Source organism: Trichomonascus vanleenenianus (genome assembly GCF_965637985.1).
Source record: "Trichomonascus vanleenenianus strain CLIB 3782 genome assembly, contig: TRVA0_027S, whole genome shotgun sequence".
In the NCBI taxonomy this organism is placed as follows: Eukaryota; Fungi; Ascomycota; class Dipodascomycetes; order Dipodascales; family Trichomonascaceae; genus Blastobotrys; species Blastobotrys vanleenenianus.
In genome coordinates this window covers 1-12,361 of record NW_027481860.1, presented here as the reverse complement: position 1 = coordinate 12,361, position 12,361 = coordinate 1, and the positions used below count along the sequence as shown (strand labels likewise).

The window sequence follows — 12,361 nt, the reverse complement described above, 5'->3', positions numbered from 1 at the left end:
CAGATATTTCCACATCTTTCACATAACAACATGAACACCACACCACTCCGACCGACGCGAAGGACTCTTTTCTTCGACTCTCCTTCGGTACGAACGTCACGACTTGATTTTGGCTCTTCCGCCTCCCTCAACTCCCATCACGAAGCAGCCATTACTTCGCACTTTTCCACGCCAAAAAAGTCTTCGCCATACGTTTCGAAAATCATTGGCAAGCCTTCACCTAAGAAAAACGAAATTGGCACGACCGATTGGCACCTTACCGGATCTAGTGCATCTTTCTTTAATGCTACTCCAGGAAAGATCACCAAGAAAGACAAGGCACTGCGCGCATCTGCTCAGGCAGACCGGTTCATTCCAAACCGACAGCACACCTCCAAATCCAAGCTCGACGACTGCCCAGAGATTAAACAGCAACCACAGAGCGTAACCACCTCTCTGGCAGAAGCCTGCGGTGTCGCTCTCAACACTCGAATATTGGAATTCCAGCCAGCTGCACCACAGTCCTCAAAACCTATTGATCTTCGAACTCAGTATAACCGGCCTCTCAAGCCCGCGGTCAATGCCCAGCTGCGCCGAAAAGTCCCTACAGCTCCAGAAAGAGTGCTCGATGCTCCAGGTCTTATCGACGATTACTACTTGAACCTGTTAGACTGGTCTAGCAGCAACCAAGTGGCTATTGCACTTGAGCAAAGCGTATATATTTGGGACGCCAACAGCGGTGCCGTCTCATCGCTTATGGAGTGCACCAATGGCAGCTACATTGCCAGCGTCAAGTGGTCCGGAGATGGAGCATACCTCTCTATCGGCCTTTCCGATGGCGATGTCCAGATCTGGGATGTCGAAGAACAGACCAAGCTGCGATCCATGACTGGGCACTCTGCCCGAGTCGGCGTCATGAGCTGGGACAAGCACATTGTTTCCTCTGGATGCCGTGATGGCTCCATTTGGAACCACGATGTTCGAATCGCGGAGCACAAGGTTAGTGAGTTCAGCAACCACTCTGCCGAGGTTTGTGGTCTTGAATGGCGATCTGATGGCTCTCAGCTCGCCTCGGGCGGCAATGACAACATTGTCAACATCTGGGATGCTCGATCTGCTATTCCAAAGTTTACCAAGTCGAATCACCGGGCTGCGGTTAAGGCTCTTTCGTGGTGCCCTTGGCAGATGAACCTTCTTGCCACTGGTGGTGGTTCCCAAGATAAGCAGATTCACTTTTGGAACGCCACTACTGGCTCTCGTGTCAACTCCATTGACACCGGTTCACAGGTTACCTCTCTCAAGTGGAGTAGTTCTTACAAGGAGATTGTTTCTTCCCACGGGTTCCCAGATAACCACTTGACGATCTGGTCATACCCATCTCTCACCAAGAACGTCGACATTGTTGCCCATGACTCGAGAGTGCTCCACTCTGCGCTTTCTCCAGACGGCCAGACACTTGCAACTTGCGCCTCGGATGAGAACCTCAAGTTCTGGAAGATCTTTGAGACCGTCGGCAGGAAGGTTGCCTCGGCAGGATCTACCATTGCTGCCAAGGAGATGGGCAAGACTATGATGATTCGATGAACACAAAAAAAACACTGACAATGACTACCAAACAGTATATAGGTTGAACGCATGATAATGATCAATTGATACCCCCTGATGAATATGTGTCGTAATTTAGCGATCCATGTATATTTTATATAACTAATCTCTGCTATGAAGAACGAATTTTTTTACCCACTATTACAAGGAGAAGACTACCATTTCTTCGACTCCGATAAGTCGATTCTATTCAACAGCTCGAATCGAACGTACGCGCGATTTGATATTTGCCTTAATTAAAGGATAATGTTGTCTATTTAATATCAATTTGCCGTTCTTATTTTTACTGTTGGTTGCGGTATACGTAGTACTGACATGCGCAAGACCATGCGTGCGCACGCGAAGACATTTCACTATATAAGGAAGACCTTCGTTGCGAATTCTGTTCTTCTTTTTTTTTTTTTCCTCAAATCTCTTTGCCTATTGGCTTTGATTATTGTGTAGTATCTGTTCATTATAGTTTAACGACTATTACGGCCTTACAGAGGCCTTATATATCGTTATCTTATTTTTGCACCCAGTTGAGCTGACCTCTGGACTATGTCTATGTTAGCTCGGCACAGTGTCGATGCCATTGCACCTTCTGGCTTCTGACGCGAGTCTCCTTTTCAATTTTTCTACCCGAGGTCGGGTGACTAGTTGAATGGGATGCTCATTAATAATTATCTAATACATAAATTGGCATACTGAAGCCAGATAAATAGTTGTGAAGAAAAATCTACCAACTAAATAAATTAATAGCTGGGGTCTGGAGCGTTGATCTATAGTAGAGACGTAGATGCTGTTAAAGTGCAAGCAGATCGAGCTTTGGTGAAAGCGTGGAGAAACAAGGCAGAATCACCGAACGGCATGGATCGTCAAAAGTCGTACGTACCACGACCCTGTGAGCCAGAACAGAGGTTTCATCCGGCTCGGTCTGTGTGTAGAGTTGCGGTGAATGCTCAGCTCAAACCTTCCTGAATAGTCGAGTGCAAAGTGCGGCTTTTCAGTAGCTCACGCGTCGGTGTCTTTCATCCAAGCGGAACATAGGCGGGTCAAGGTCCAAGGGGGGCTCAAACGGAGGACCATCTTTGTCCCCTATGTCCATCCATACGGACGGAAGACATTAAGAACCCGAGTTACCCTGTCCGTGGTACTACCGCTACGAGTAGTGGGGCAAGTCGTTTGCCTGCAAAGAAAACTCAAACGTTAAATCGCGAGGCTCTCTCCACCTTCAGCTGGGGGTTGTTTGGTGCAAAGTAGTAAACGATTCCGGGGCGATGAGAGAGCTACTCGCAGGGGTGCATTCGGACCCCAATCCGGGGTTCAGGAGGAGCATGGAGGATGCCCACCGTGTCGAGCTTCAGCTGACGCCTACGGATGCATATTTCGCCGTGTTCGACGGCCATGCTGGGCCCATGGCCGCCAAATGGTGTGCCCAGCACTTGCACGAGATTATCGCACGAAACCTGGAGGAGTACGGTGCGCAGTGGCAGGTGCCTGTTATTCTTGCGATGAGCTTCGAGGAGGCGGATCGCGAGCTCTGCCAGCTGCCGAATTACGATAACTCCGGCTGCACCGCCGCGGTGGCCCTTATCAGGACTGATAGGACCGGACGGCGAGTTTATACGGCGAATGTCGGGGATGCGCGGGTTGTATTGTCGCACAATGGTTCCGTCCAGCGGCTCTCGTGCGATCATAAGCCTTCTGATCCCAAAGAGATTGAGCGTATTGAGAAGAGCGGCGGGATTCTGGTCAACCACCGCGTTAATGGCATTCTTGCAGTTACGAGGGCCATTGGCGATGTGCTTATGAAGGATCAGGTGTGTTCGCGGCCATATACGCTCGAAACCCATCTGTCTGATCCCGAGGACGAGTTCCTTATCATTGCCTGCGACGGACTGTGGGATGTATGTGGGGATCAGGATGCAGTAAACTTTGTACGGACGTTCAATGAACCCAGCAAGGCGGCCAAATCTCTGGTCAAGCACGCGCTGCGGCTTGGATCAACAGATAATGTGACGTGCTTAGTGGTCCAATTGAGCGACTACTCTGAGAAGTTTCGATCCGACCGTCGGGCGTTGATATCCCAGATATCGGCAGAGATGCCCCAGGCCATTACGACTGACGAAGAGCAACAACCCACGGCAGAGCTGGGGGAACCGCTTCCCAAGCATGTCAAACCAATGCCCTCCCCACCACTAGAGAGCCGCCATTTTCGATATGGCATGCAAAAGCGCGAAGTTCCTCTAGAGTTCAACGACGGAGGAGACGATAGCGAGGCTGCTGTTGACTAACTTATGAACGAGTTCAACGAAGCTGTTGACTACCTTACGATATGAATGAGAAAAAACTAAATATACGCTTGAAGATACCTATGCTTAATAGACTCGTTTAATAATATATTAACATTGTAATACCGGTGCTACCCCAGTATAAAGCCACTGGGCAGCGTGTATATGGGGGGTGCAACCCCCCTACTAACGGGGTCTGGGGCAGCGCCCCAGTATAAAAATGGCAGAAATAATAGTGCTGGAGTGTATATGGGGGAACCAGTCCCCCCAAACCCCCCTGAGGCTCCGCTTCGCGGAGGAGCCGCGTGAGCCGCACAAGAGGGAGGGGGGTTTGGGGGTGCAACCCCCCTACTGGGGTCTGGGGCAGCGCCCCAGTAGGTGGCTAGTAATCGTGGAATAAATTATGTACAACCCATATATCCCCTTCTAAGTAATGAGATAACTGTACCAGTTAAAATAAAAATAAAAACGATGAAAATGCTGCTGGTTAGTCGTCGCCGTAGAGAATGTACTTCAAAATGTCACTCAGCGTCACAATCCCCTTGAGCTTGCCGTCTTCGTCGACAACGAGCAGTCGATGCAACCTCGATCGTCTAATGGTATCCATGATCGTGTCTAATCTATCCTGGTCTGTACAAGTGTGAACGCCCTCAAAGTCTTCGGGCCGCCGCATCAGCGCCTCGCCCACCGACAGACTCAGGTCTGTATAAATGCCACCTTTAATGAGGGACAGCACGTCCACCGCCTCGTATATGTTAAGCAAACGGTTCTGCTCGTCGACAATCGGAATTGAGGAAACCCCCTTGTTGACCAGCACGTGAATAACATCAATGACCGGGGTTGTCATTGTAGCCGTGGCCAGGTTCTCATAGACTCCAATATTGAGCTGCGAGAGCGGCTTCATTAGCTTCCGCGTCTCCTTGCAGTTTAGCGCCACAAACTTGAGAATCCGGTACTGCGTCAGCACGCTCACTACGATTTCACGGTGCGTCTCCTCGTCGGTATCAATCAGCGGGATCCTCCTTGCTTTTGACTGGATCATTTTGCCGCATGCCTCGTACAGCGTCTTGAACGGGTGTATCGAGAGCGTCTCAATCGGTTCCGCGCCAATCGCCTTCTCCACATCCCTTAAGCCATCCAGGGTAAAGTGTTCTATCTTATCCATCTTCTCCGGGTTCTGGAAGTAGTACTGGATCACGTTGATGTAGTCTGAAGCAGTTAACAGCCCGGCGAACCTCGAGATCTTCGAGTCCCACAGCGGGGCCGACACAATGCCATTCTGCAGCAGAATTGTCAGAGACTTTTTAACTAGTAGTGCTGTATCCAGGACGATGAGTCTGAATGATACGGGCAGTACGTCGTACGACGTCTTGCTCTTTAGGAACTCCCTGATCGCTTCCTATATTCGTATAAATTAGCATGTTTCATCTTTCACCTGGTGGGATACCTACAACTCCGTTTCGCTGATCCTCGGCGATCTGATCAGTCGTATTTCCCTCGCTCATTGTGCTTCAATTCTCACAACTTGCCAGGTGCTCTTCTCAAAGAAAGTGATTCCCTTGGTGGACTGGCCTCTTGTTACACGTTTATTTGTGGGAGTGTCTTTCTTGGCACAACGTGTGGTGATGTTCGTGGGTTGGGAGAAAGTGCCTCGATGTACTACAGAATGTCCTTCCTGTAAGTATCTTGTGGTACAATCTAATCGTTTAACTCATGTCTGGTATTACCTGGTCTTATCCTGCTTGGGGGTTTCTACTTGCCAGAGAGAATAGTTGATGATAGTGTAATTACTTGGGGGCCAGCCCCCAAACCCCCGTAGCTCCGCTTCGCGGAGAGAGTGTTGTTTTCCGGCCCCCATTACTCGTAGTACCCGTATAGTTTTGCTTGCAGTCTCTTCCGAGCTTTTTTTGCTATCAAGAGTCTCATAAGTGCCTAACGAACGAAATTTTTAATAGCTAGGCCAATTTTACCTTCTTCGATACGGAATAATTGACTGTGGGGACTATTTTCTACTTCTCCGGGTCGGTGTCATCTTCGAGCTTAGGGGAAGCAAGTTCACCACAGGGCATATCAGTAGAATCCGTAACAGAATGGATTGCTTTGCGTTTCCTGCGAGCCAAGCTCACAGGTGCATATTTAGGATCCCCTATGCTGTTTTTCCGTTTCTTCCGTAGTGTCTTCAATTTACTCGTGTTGAATGGTTTCTCAGAATTAGACCCATCGCGGCCCTACGATCTAACAAGATGTGAATACTAAATCACGGTAACAAACCAGAAAACGCGTCCCAAAGATAAATTTGACCAGGGGAGGGGGAGGGAGGCACACTTGCCATGCCATCTGGAATACCCGGGGGTAGAAGATAACTTAACATTTAATCTGTGCAATTATTCATTTTCTTTATAACTAACGTATGTAGTTACTGTTATCAGAGAAAACGTTTCATTTTTTTCAATTGAGTTGGTGTATTATTTTGTATAGACGAGAGTCGTGAAGAATGCGGAGAAGCCTCAGCGGTACCTCCTGTCAATCTTTATTTTCATTCTAGCAGCGAGGTACCGACGCGAAGCGTCGCTAAGGGGGGTTTGGGGGGCGAGCCCCCCATAAAACTCAGGTAGCTATGATTCCATGAATGAACGAGATTCTAAATAAACATGTGTACCCCCGTGTAGATGTAATTCGTAGTGTATTAAATAGCGAACATCGTATACTTCGTATAGGTATAATAGTACCGGGTGTGCCGATCTCTGTTTCACATTGGCGTTGAGCCGCATGAGCCTCATTAGCTGATGTCCGCAAACCAGAAAAGCCCCAGAAAAAAAAAAGCAACAGAGCAGAGAGATAAGAATAAAATGATGCAAACCTATTCTGTCGTAACAACAAAAGTTGCTTTCTGGCCAGAATCTTGGCGGTGAAAGAAAAATTAACCACTTAGTTATGTGGCGCGCCGCGCCAAGAAGTCTTAAACAGGCGATGCCCCGATTATTAATGTGTAGCGATCGTGGGCTATCGCGGATCTCTTCAACTTAACACGTCACTGGTGGGCCTTTGCGGAGATTAATAACAACCAACCCTCGCTTCTTCCAAAGGAATTAAAAAAGAGAATTCTAGACCAAAAGATGAAGTACTCCAAGATACTATACACCCTGGCTTCGCTCTTGGTGGCGGCCAAGGCTTCTGACGTGGTCCAGCTCACCACCGAAGAGTTCGATGACTTCGTGTCGGAGAACTCTGTCGTTATGGCCGAGTTCTACGCGCCATGGTGCGGCCACTGCCAGGCCCTTGCTCCAGAGTACGAGCAGGCGGCGACTATTCTAAAGGAGAAGAACCTGATGATCGCCAAGATTGACTGTACTGAAGAGGAGAAGCTCTGTGCCGACCAAAAGATCCAGGGGTACCCAACTCTCAAGGTATTCCATGGTCTGGACAAGGTGGGTCAGTATCAGGGTCCTCGAAAGGCCGATGCCATTGTGTCGTACATGATTCGTCAGTCAATGCCAGCGGTGAGCCCCGTTACCGCTGAAAACATTGACGAGTTTAAGGGTACCGACAACTTTGTGGCTATTGGCTTCTTTGACGACAAGAAGTCCAACACAACCTTCCAGAACCTGGCCGACTCGCTTAGAGACAAGTATGTTTTCGGTGCGAGCAGTGACGCCAAACTGGCAAAGGAGCTTGGCGTTTCCAAGCTGCCAGCAGTTGTTGTTTTCAAGAACTTTGATGATGGCAAGGCCATTTACGACTCATCCGACAAGAACTTCAAGTTCACGCAGAAGAATCTCAAGTCGTTTGTCGCGCTTGAGTCCTTCCCAGTCATTGGCGAGATTGGCCCGGGGACGTTCTCTGAGTATGCTACCGCGGACGTGCCTCTCATGTACATTTTCGTAGACAACGCCGAGGACCGGGAGGAGCTTTCCGAAATCGCTCGATCGTACCACCCACAGCTCAAGGGCAAGGCGCACATTGGTCTTTTGGACGCCAGCATGTACGGTGGCCATGCGCCAAACGTGAACCTGCGGGAGGAGTGGCCAGCGGTTGCTATTCAGGACTTTGAGAAGGGCCTCAAGTACGTGCACCCGCAGGACCAGAAGATCACCAAGAAGTCGTTCTCCAAGTTCATTGAAGACTACGTTTCTGGCAAGCTGGATCCATCTGTCAAGTCGGAAAAGGTTCCTGCGCCAGAGGAGCAGGGTCCAGTCTACACTGTGGTGGGCAAGAACTACGATGAGCTTGTTCTTGATGACGATAAGGATGTTCTTGTTGAATTCTATGCGCCATGGTGTGGCCACTGCAAGAACCTTGCCCCAACGTACGAGGAGCTGGGCGCCCTTTACTTCAACAATGCCGATCTCAAGAACAAGGTTGTCGTTGCAAAGGTGGACCATACTCTTAACGATGTGCCAGATGAGATCCAGGGCTACCCAACCATTAAGCTGTTCAAGGCCGGCGACAAGAAGAACCCAGTGGAATTCACTGGTTCCCGAACTCTTGAGGGTCTTGTTGAGTTCATCAAGGAGGAAGGCACTCACAAGGCCGATGGTCTTGCTGGAAAGGCTGCTGAGAAGCGAGACGTCAAGGAGGATGAAAAGGAGGAGAAGACTGCCGAGCACGAGGAGTTGTAAGCCGGTTAAAACTACTAATTTATTTCAGTTGGTTTATTTTGTTTTATAAATTTGTTATCAGTTATATATATAACTTGGCTATCTACGCTTAACCGATGAAATCGCCGCTAACAGTATAAGTCGATGGTTACTTTCTCCGCAATTTCCAACTAAGCCCCTCTTCAATTTGGATCACGATAATCCATGGCATGTGCCTCGTTATCATTTTTTCATCATTGCGATAACCCCGTATTGTCAATGGACCACGCGGCGTAAGAGTGTCTCAATCGTATTGGTCGTTTATCCTATTTTTTTGTTTTTCCAGGGGGTGGTTATATAAGTGGTCCGACGATCGGAGACGGTTAGCGAAAAATAGATCTGAGATGAAGTTCCTAGGTATCGGGCTGATATTGGTGGCCCTGAGCTACGTGTTCGGGTACCTGCGGGAGCATTTCTTGCCAGGATGTTATGTGTTTGATCCGACTACGCTTAAGGACATCTGCAACGAAGCGTTGGCTCAGTCTTCTCCTGGAGCCAACGCAACCGAGATCATGCTCAATGTCCATGCCGGGTTGAAAAAGGAGTACCCAGACTACATTAACGAATTCAATGAAGATGAATGGGTGTTTAACAATGCTGGTAATGCCATGGGATCAATGCTTATTCTGCATGCCTCGATTAGCGAGTATCTTATCTTCTTTGGAAGCGCTACTGGCTCCGAGGGTCACAGTGGTAACCACTTTGCCGACGATTACTTCACTATTCTGACTGGGGCTGAATACGCTGCTCTACCAAGTGGCCGAGAGGCGGAGGTCTACCTGCCCGGAGACCAGCATCACATGAAGTGGGGCCAGAGCAAGCAGTACCGATCGAGCCCGAACATGTGGGCTCTCGAGCTGGCTCAGGGATGGATCCCGTCCATGCTTCCATTTGGCCTGTTTGATATGATCTTCAGTACTTTGGATGTCAAGTCTTTTATCAAGACGGCTACTCTGACTGCTAAAAACATGGGTACTAACTTGGCCAGAGGAAAGTTCTAACTTCTGTAACGATATTTAGAACATAATATAGAATGGGCTAGGAATATCTCGTGTGTACTATTTGTGTTATTGAGGGCCAGCCCTCGAGCTCCCGTAGCTCCGCTCCGCGGAGGGCCTTAGTTCTAGGCCAATTCATCACCTCCAGCCCCAGGGGATCCCCACTATTACATCCTGCTGCTTCGATTGACTTGGGGGCCAGCCCCCAAACCCCCGTAGCTCCGCTTCGCGGAGATGTTAGTAGCAACAATCTCTCCGCGAAGCGGAGCCCCCATGGGGGTTTGAGGGGACTATTACTCCTATTAATGTGCATGCTAAACGATGCGTGTTATATAGAACACAATAATACTACGCAGGAGAACAGTGGGCGAGATAGATGTGTGCATCATAAATTGATATGCCATCTTCTGAGCGTCTATTTCCTGCCTTATTTTAGTTTGTGGTCAAGACAATCTCACAACACCACCTCCCACATGCTTTTCAAGCTACAGAACCGGGTTAATTGCGAGGATTGTGATATGCCTCCTAATAAACGAGACCTTCCAATGAGTGATAATAAGAAGAAAAATGTTGATTGTCGTCGCAATCAATCAGCCAAGTCCAGGCGAGAGTTCAAAAACGCTCAAAAGGCCGTAATGGCGTCCGATCGCACCAATGATGCAGCTTCCGATTCAATTGAAAGAAGCGTCAATGTTCAGAGGAATTATGACCGTGCTTCGGGAATTGGTAGCTCTGACGCCCATGAAGTAAGCACTTTTGATAAAGATAGGAACTTTGCTGCTCAAATCTTCCATGAGCTGTAAGAAGGCGATAGTGATGAAAAGGAAGCCGATCATGTTCAAATGCACAATTTTGAGGCAGAAGAGAACAACGACAGGGCGGTCGAGCATTTCTTGATATTGCCCATTGAACTTCTACCGGGCGTTCTCCAGGATGTTGCATTTCCGATTCCACTTTATCTTTATCGTAACTTATGGGAACAACCGCTATGCCATTACGAGAAGTTAGAAGAGTTTTCACCCGAGGTACGGGAGCAGTGTAAGAGCAATAGCTTCGATGATCTTTCCAAAACGCTGAGGGAAGTAGTGCCCGAGATTGCAGAAAACTTTAGACTACTACGCGAGCGTATCGCAATCGCTGAGAATAACCATAAAGCTGCTTGCGCCGAAATTATCGCAAAGCAAGATGAAAGCAAGGCTGAGCTTCGCAACATGCTGAAGGAAATGACCATGAAATATGACGAAATGGCCAACAGAATTGAATACAGGCTCAAATGGCTCTGTTCCATGAAATTGGTAAAAGGTGTTGAATGAATGGATCCTTATCCATTCTTTCCGTCGTAGCTACTGGTTGTGTGTCAGAGACTTGATCCCCGGTGAGTTCCTGCATTGCTGTCTATTTGCTTACATCTCCAACCATGGGAACTTCCCTCAATTTATCTTTCATGCCACCGGTGTGATTCTCCTTCGCTTCATCACCGATGTTCCGATTCCGTAGCTCGGCTATTCTCCGAACCGTTTCACTTCGGTCACTCTCCGAGCCTGTCTACATCGGTCACTCGCCGAGCCTGTCTACATCGGACATTCACCGAACCGCTATAACTCAACAAAAGGTGGCTCTAGTCATGCACAGTCTTGTGCTAAAGATTTCGCTCGTCCGACGGCGTCATTGCTAACCACGAAAGAAACGTTACCACTACCATTCATAAGAAGAATCGAAACTGGCGACGTCGCAACAAATATTACCCCCACATATAATGAGTGGTACAAACGGGATAAGAGCGTCGTGGCCAACGAAAGCGAACATGGATCTCAATGGATTTCAATGGCGCAAATATGACCCGGTTAAGGTGCAACCGCCGCTACAGATTGATGGCAGGAGTTTTTTCCCCTTTCCTTATAACTACAAGCTGTGAGAGTGAAAAGTTTTCTTCCTCTTCATCTACACCTCTTTGTATTGTAATTTATAATAAGGGAGTGATCTGTGTCCAATCCTTGGAGATTGAAGATAAGCTAACAGATCATCCTCTTATTAGTGTGCCTGAAATATCACCTCCCCCCATCAATCGATCGATGATCGATCAATATACATATATGTGCAATTGAACTTATATATATATAAGATATCATATATAAATTATAATTAATATATAATTAATTAATTAACTAATTATAAAAAATTTTTTGCTAGCTTAAATTTTTCTCATTGCAATTGCAGCTGCCATGCATGCATGGCTAGCTATATCTAACTGCACTTAAATTTTAAAATTTGCGTCGATCGATCGCTTAAGAATTCATTCATGCATGATTGCAATTGCATATATAGGCGGCCGCGGGCCCTCACATATATTGCGAACTAATATGCTTCGTGGGAGGATCGAACTCCCGACCTTCAGATTACTCGATAATACTTCACATTTGTGAATTCGTTTGTGTTGACTTGTACCTGCATACAAGACCGGATTCAACGTGCAGACAATTGCCTGTCCGTTCAAGTATATGAGACTGACGCTCTACCTACTGAGCCAACGAAGCACTTGAATTGATGCTTCAAACGGGGCTTGAGGTGGGCTATAAAGTTACTGAAGGTGAAATATAGCCAAAGCGGCGCACCCAGCTTCTTGAGCACCAATCCCCACGGCGCGTATGCGATTCATTGGGTGGACTTATTTGGGTTGGATTATTATTTTATTATTGGATTATTACCATTATGTATTGTGTAATGGGCTCATCTGGTCTTGGGCCTCTGTCGCTTAGGCGGAGTCTTCAGAGGAGTCACCGGTGACACCCTGCGGCGGCTATACGTCGGGTGTGTGCGTCCCATTATGGAATACGGCGCCCACATCTGGTACCACCGGATAGCCAAGACC

At 48.0% G+C, this 12,361-nt stretch overlaps 5 protein-coding genes and 1 non-coding gene across 6 annotated transcripts; 4 read left to right on the top strand and 2 right to left on the bottom strand.

Moving 5' to 3' along the window:
- Positions 1-30: 30 nt before the first annotated feature.
- Positions 31-1,563, top strand: CDC20 (ubiquitin-protein transferase activating protein CDC20; the record flags this gene model as incomplete). The annotated part of the gene is made up of 1 exon (XM_076685624.1): positions 31-1,563. The coding sequence occupies one exon, from the start codon at positions 31-33 to the stop codon at positions 1,561-1,563; it is 1,533 nt and encodes a 510-aa protein (XP_076540073.1).
- A 1,337-nt stretch (positions 1,564-2,900) lies between these two features.
- PTC1 (PP2C family serine/threonine-protein phosphatase) lies at positions 2,901-3,860 on the top strand (the record flags this gene model as incomplete). Its single annotated transcript, XM_076685623.1, has 1 exon — positions 2,901-3,860. The coding sequence occupies one exon, from the start codon at positions 2,901-2,903 to the stop codon at positions 3,858-3,860; it is 960 nt and encodes a 319-aa protein (XP_076540072.1).
- A 484-nt stretch (positions 3,861-4,344) lies between these two features.
- On the bottom strand, positions 4,345-5,362 carry SNF4 (AMP-activated serine/threonine-protein kinase regulatory subunit SNF4; the record flags this gene model as incomplete). Its single annotated transcript, XM_076685622.1, has 2 exons — positions 4,345-5,256; positions 5,309-5,362. 2 exons carry the CDS (start codon positions 5,360-5,362, stop codon positions 4,345-4,347), a joined length of 966 nt encoding a protein of 321 aa, XP_076540071.1.
- Positions 5,363-6,973: 1,611 nt separating this feature from the next.
- On the top strand, positions 6,974-8,476 carry PDI1 (protein disulfide isomerase PDI1; the record flags this gene model as incomplete). Its single annotated transcript, XM_076685621.1, has 1 exon — positions 6,974-8,476. One exon carries the CDS (start codon positions 6,974-6,976, stop codon positions 8,474-8,476), a length of 1,503 nt encoding a protein of 500 aa, XP_076540070.1.
- Positions 8,477-8,838: 362 nt separating this feature from the next.
- Positions 8,839-9,495, top strand: ERG2 (C-8 sterol isomerase ERG2; the record flags this gene model as incomplete). The annotated part of the gene is made up of 1 exon (XM_076685620.1): positions 8,839-9,495. One exon carries the CDS (start codon positions 8,839-8,841, stop codon positions 9,493-9,495), a length of 657 nt encoding a protein of 218 aa, XP_076540069.1.
- Positions 9,496-11,853: 2,358 nt separating this feature from the next.
- tRNA-Met(CAT) lies at positions 11,854-12,026 on the bottom strand. Its single transcript has 2 exons — positions 11,989-12,026; positions 11,854-11,890 (listed from the first exon to the last, which is right to left on the bottom strand). It is a non-coding gene; the product is annotated as a tRNA-Met (tRNA).
- Between the last annotated feature and the right edge of the window lie 335 nt (positions 12,027-12,361).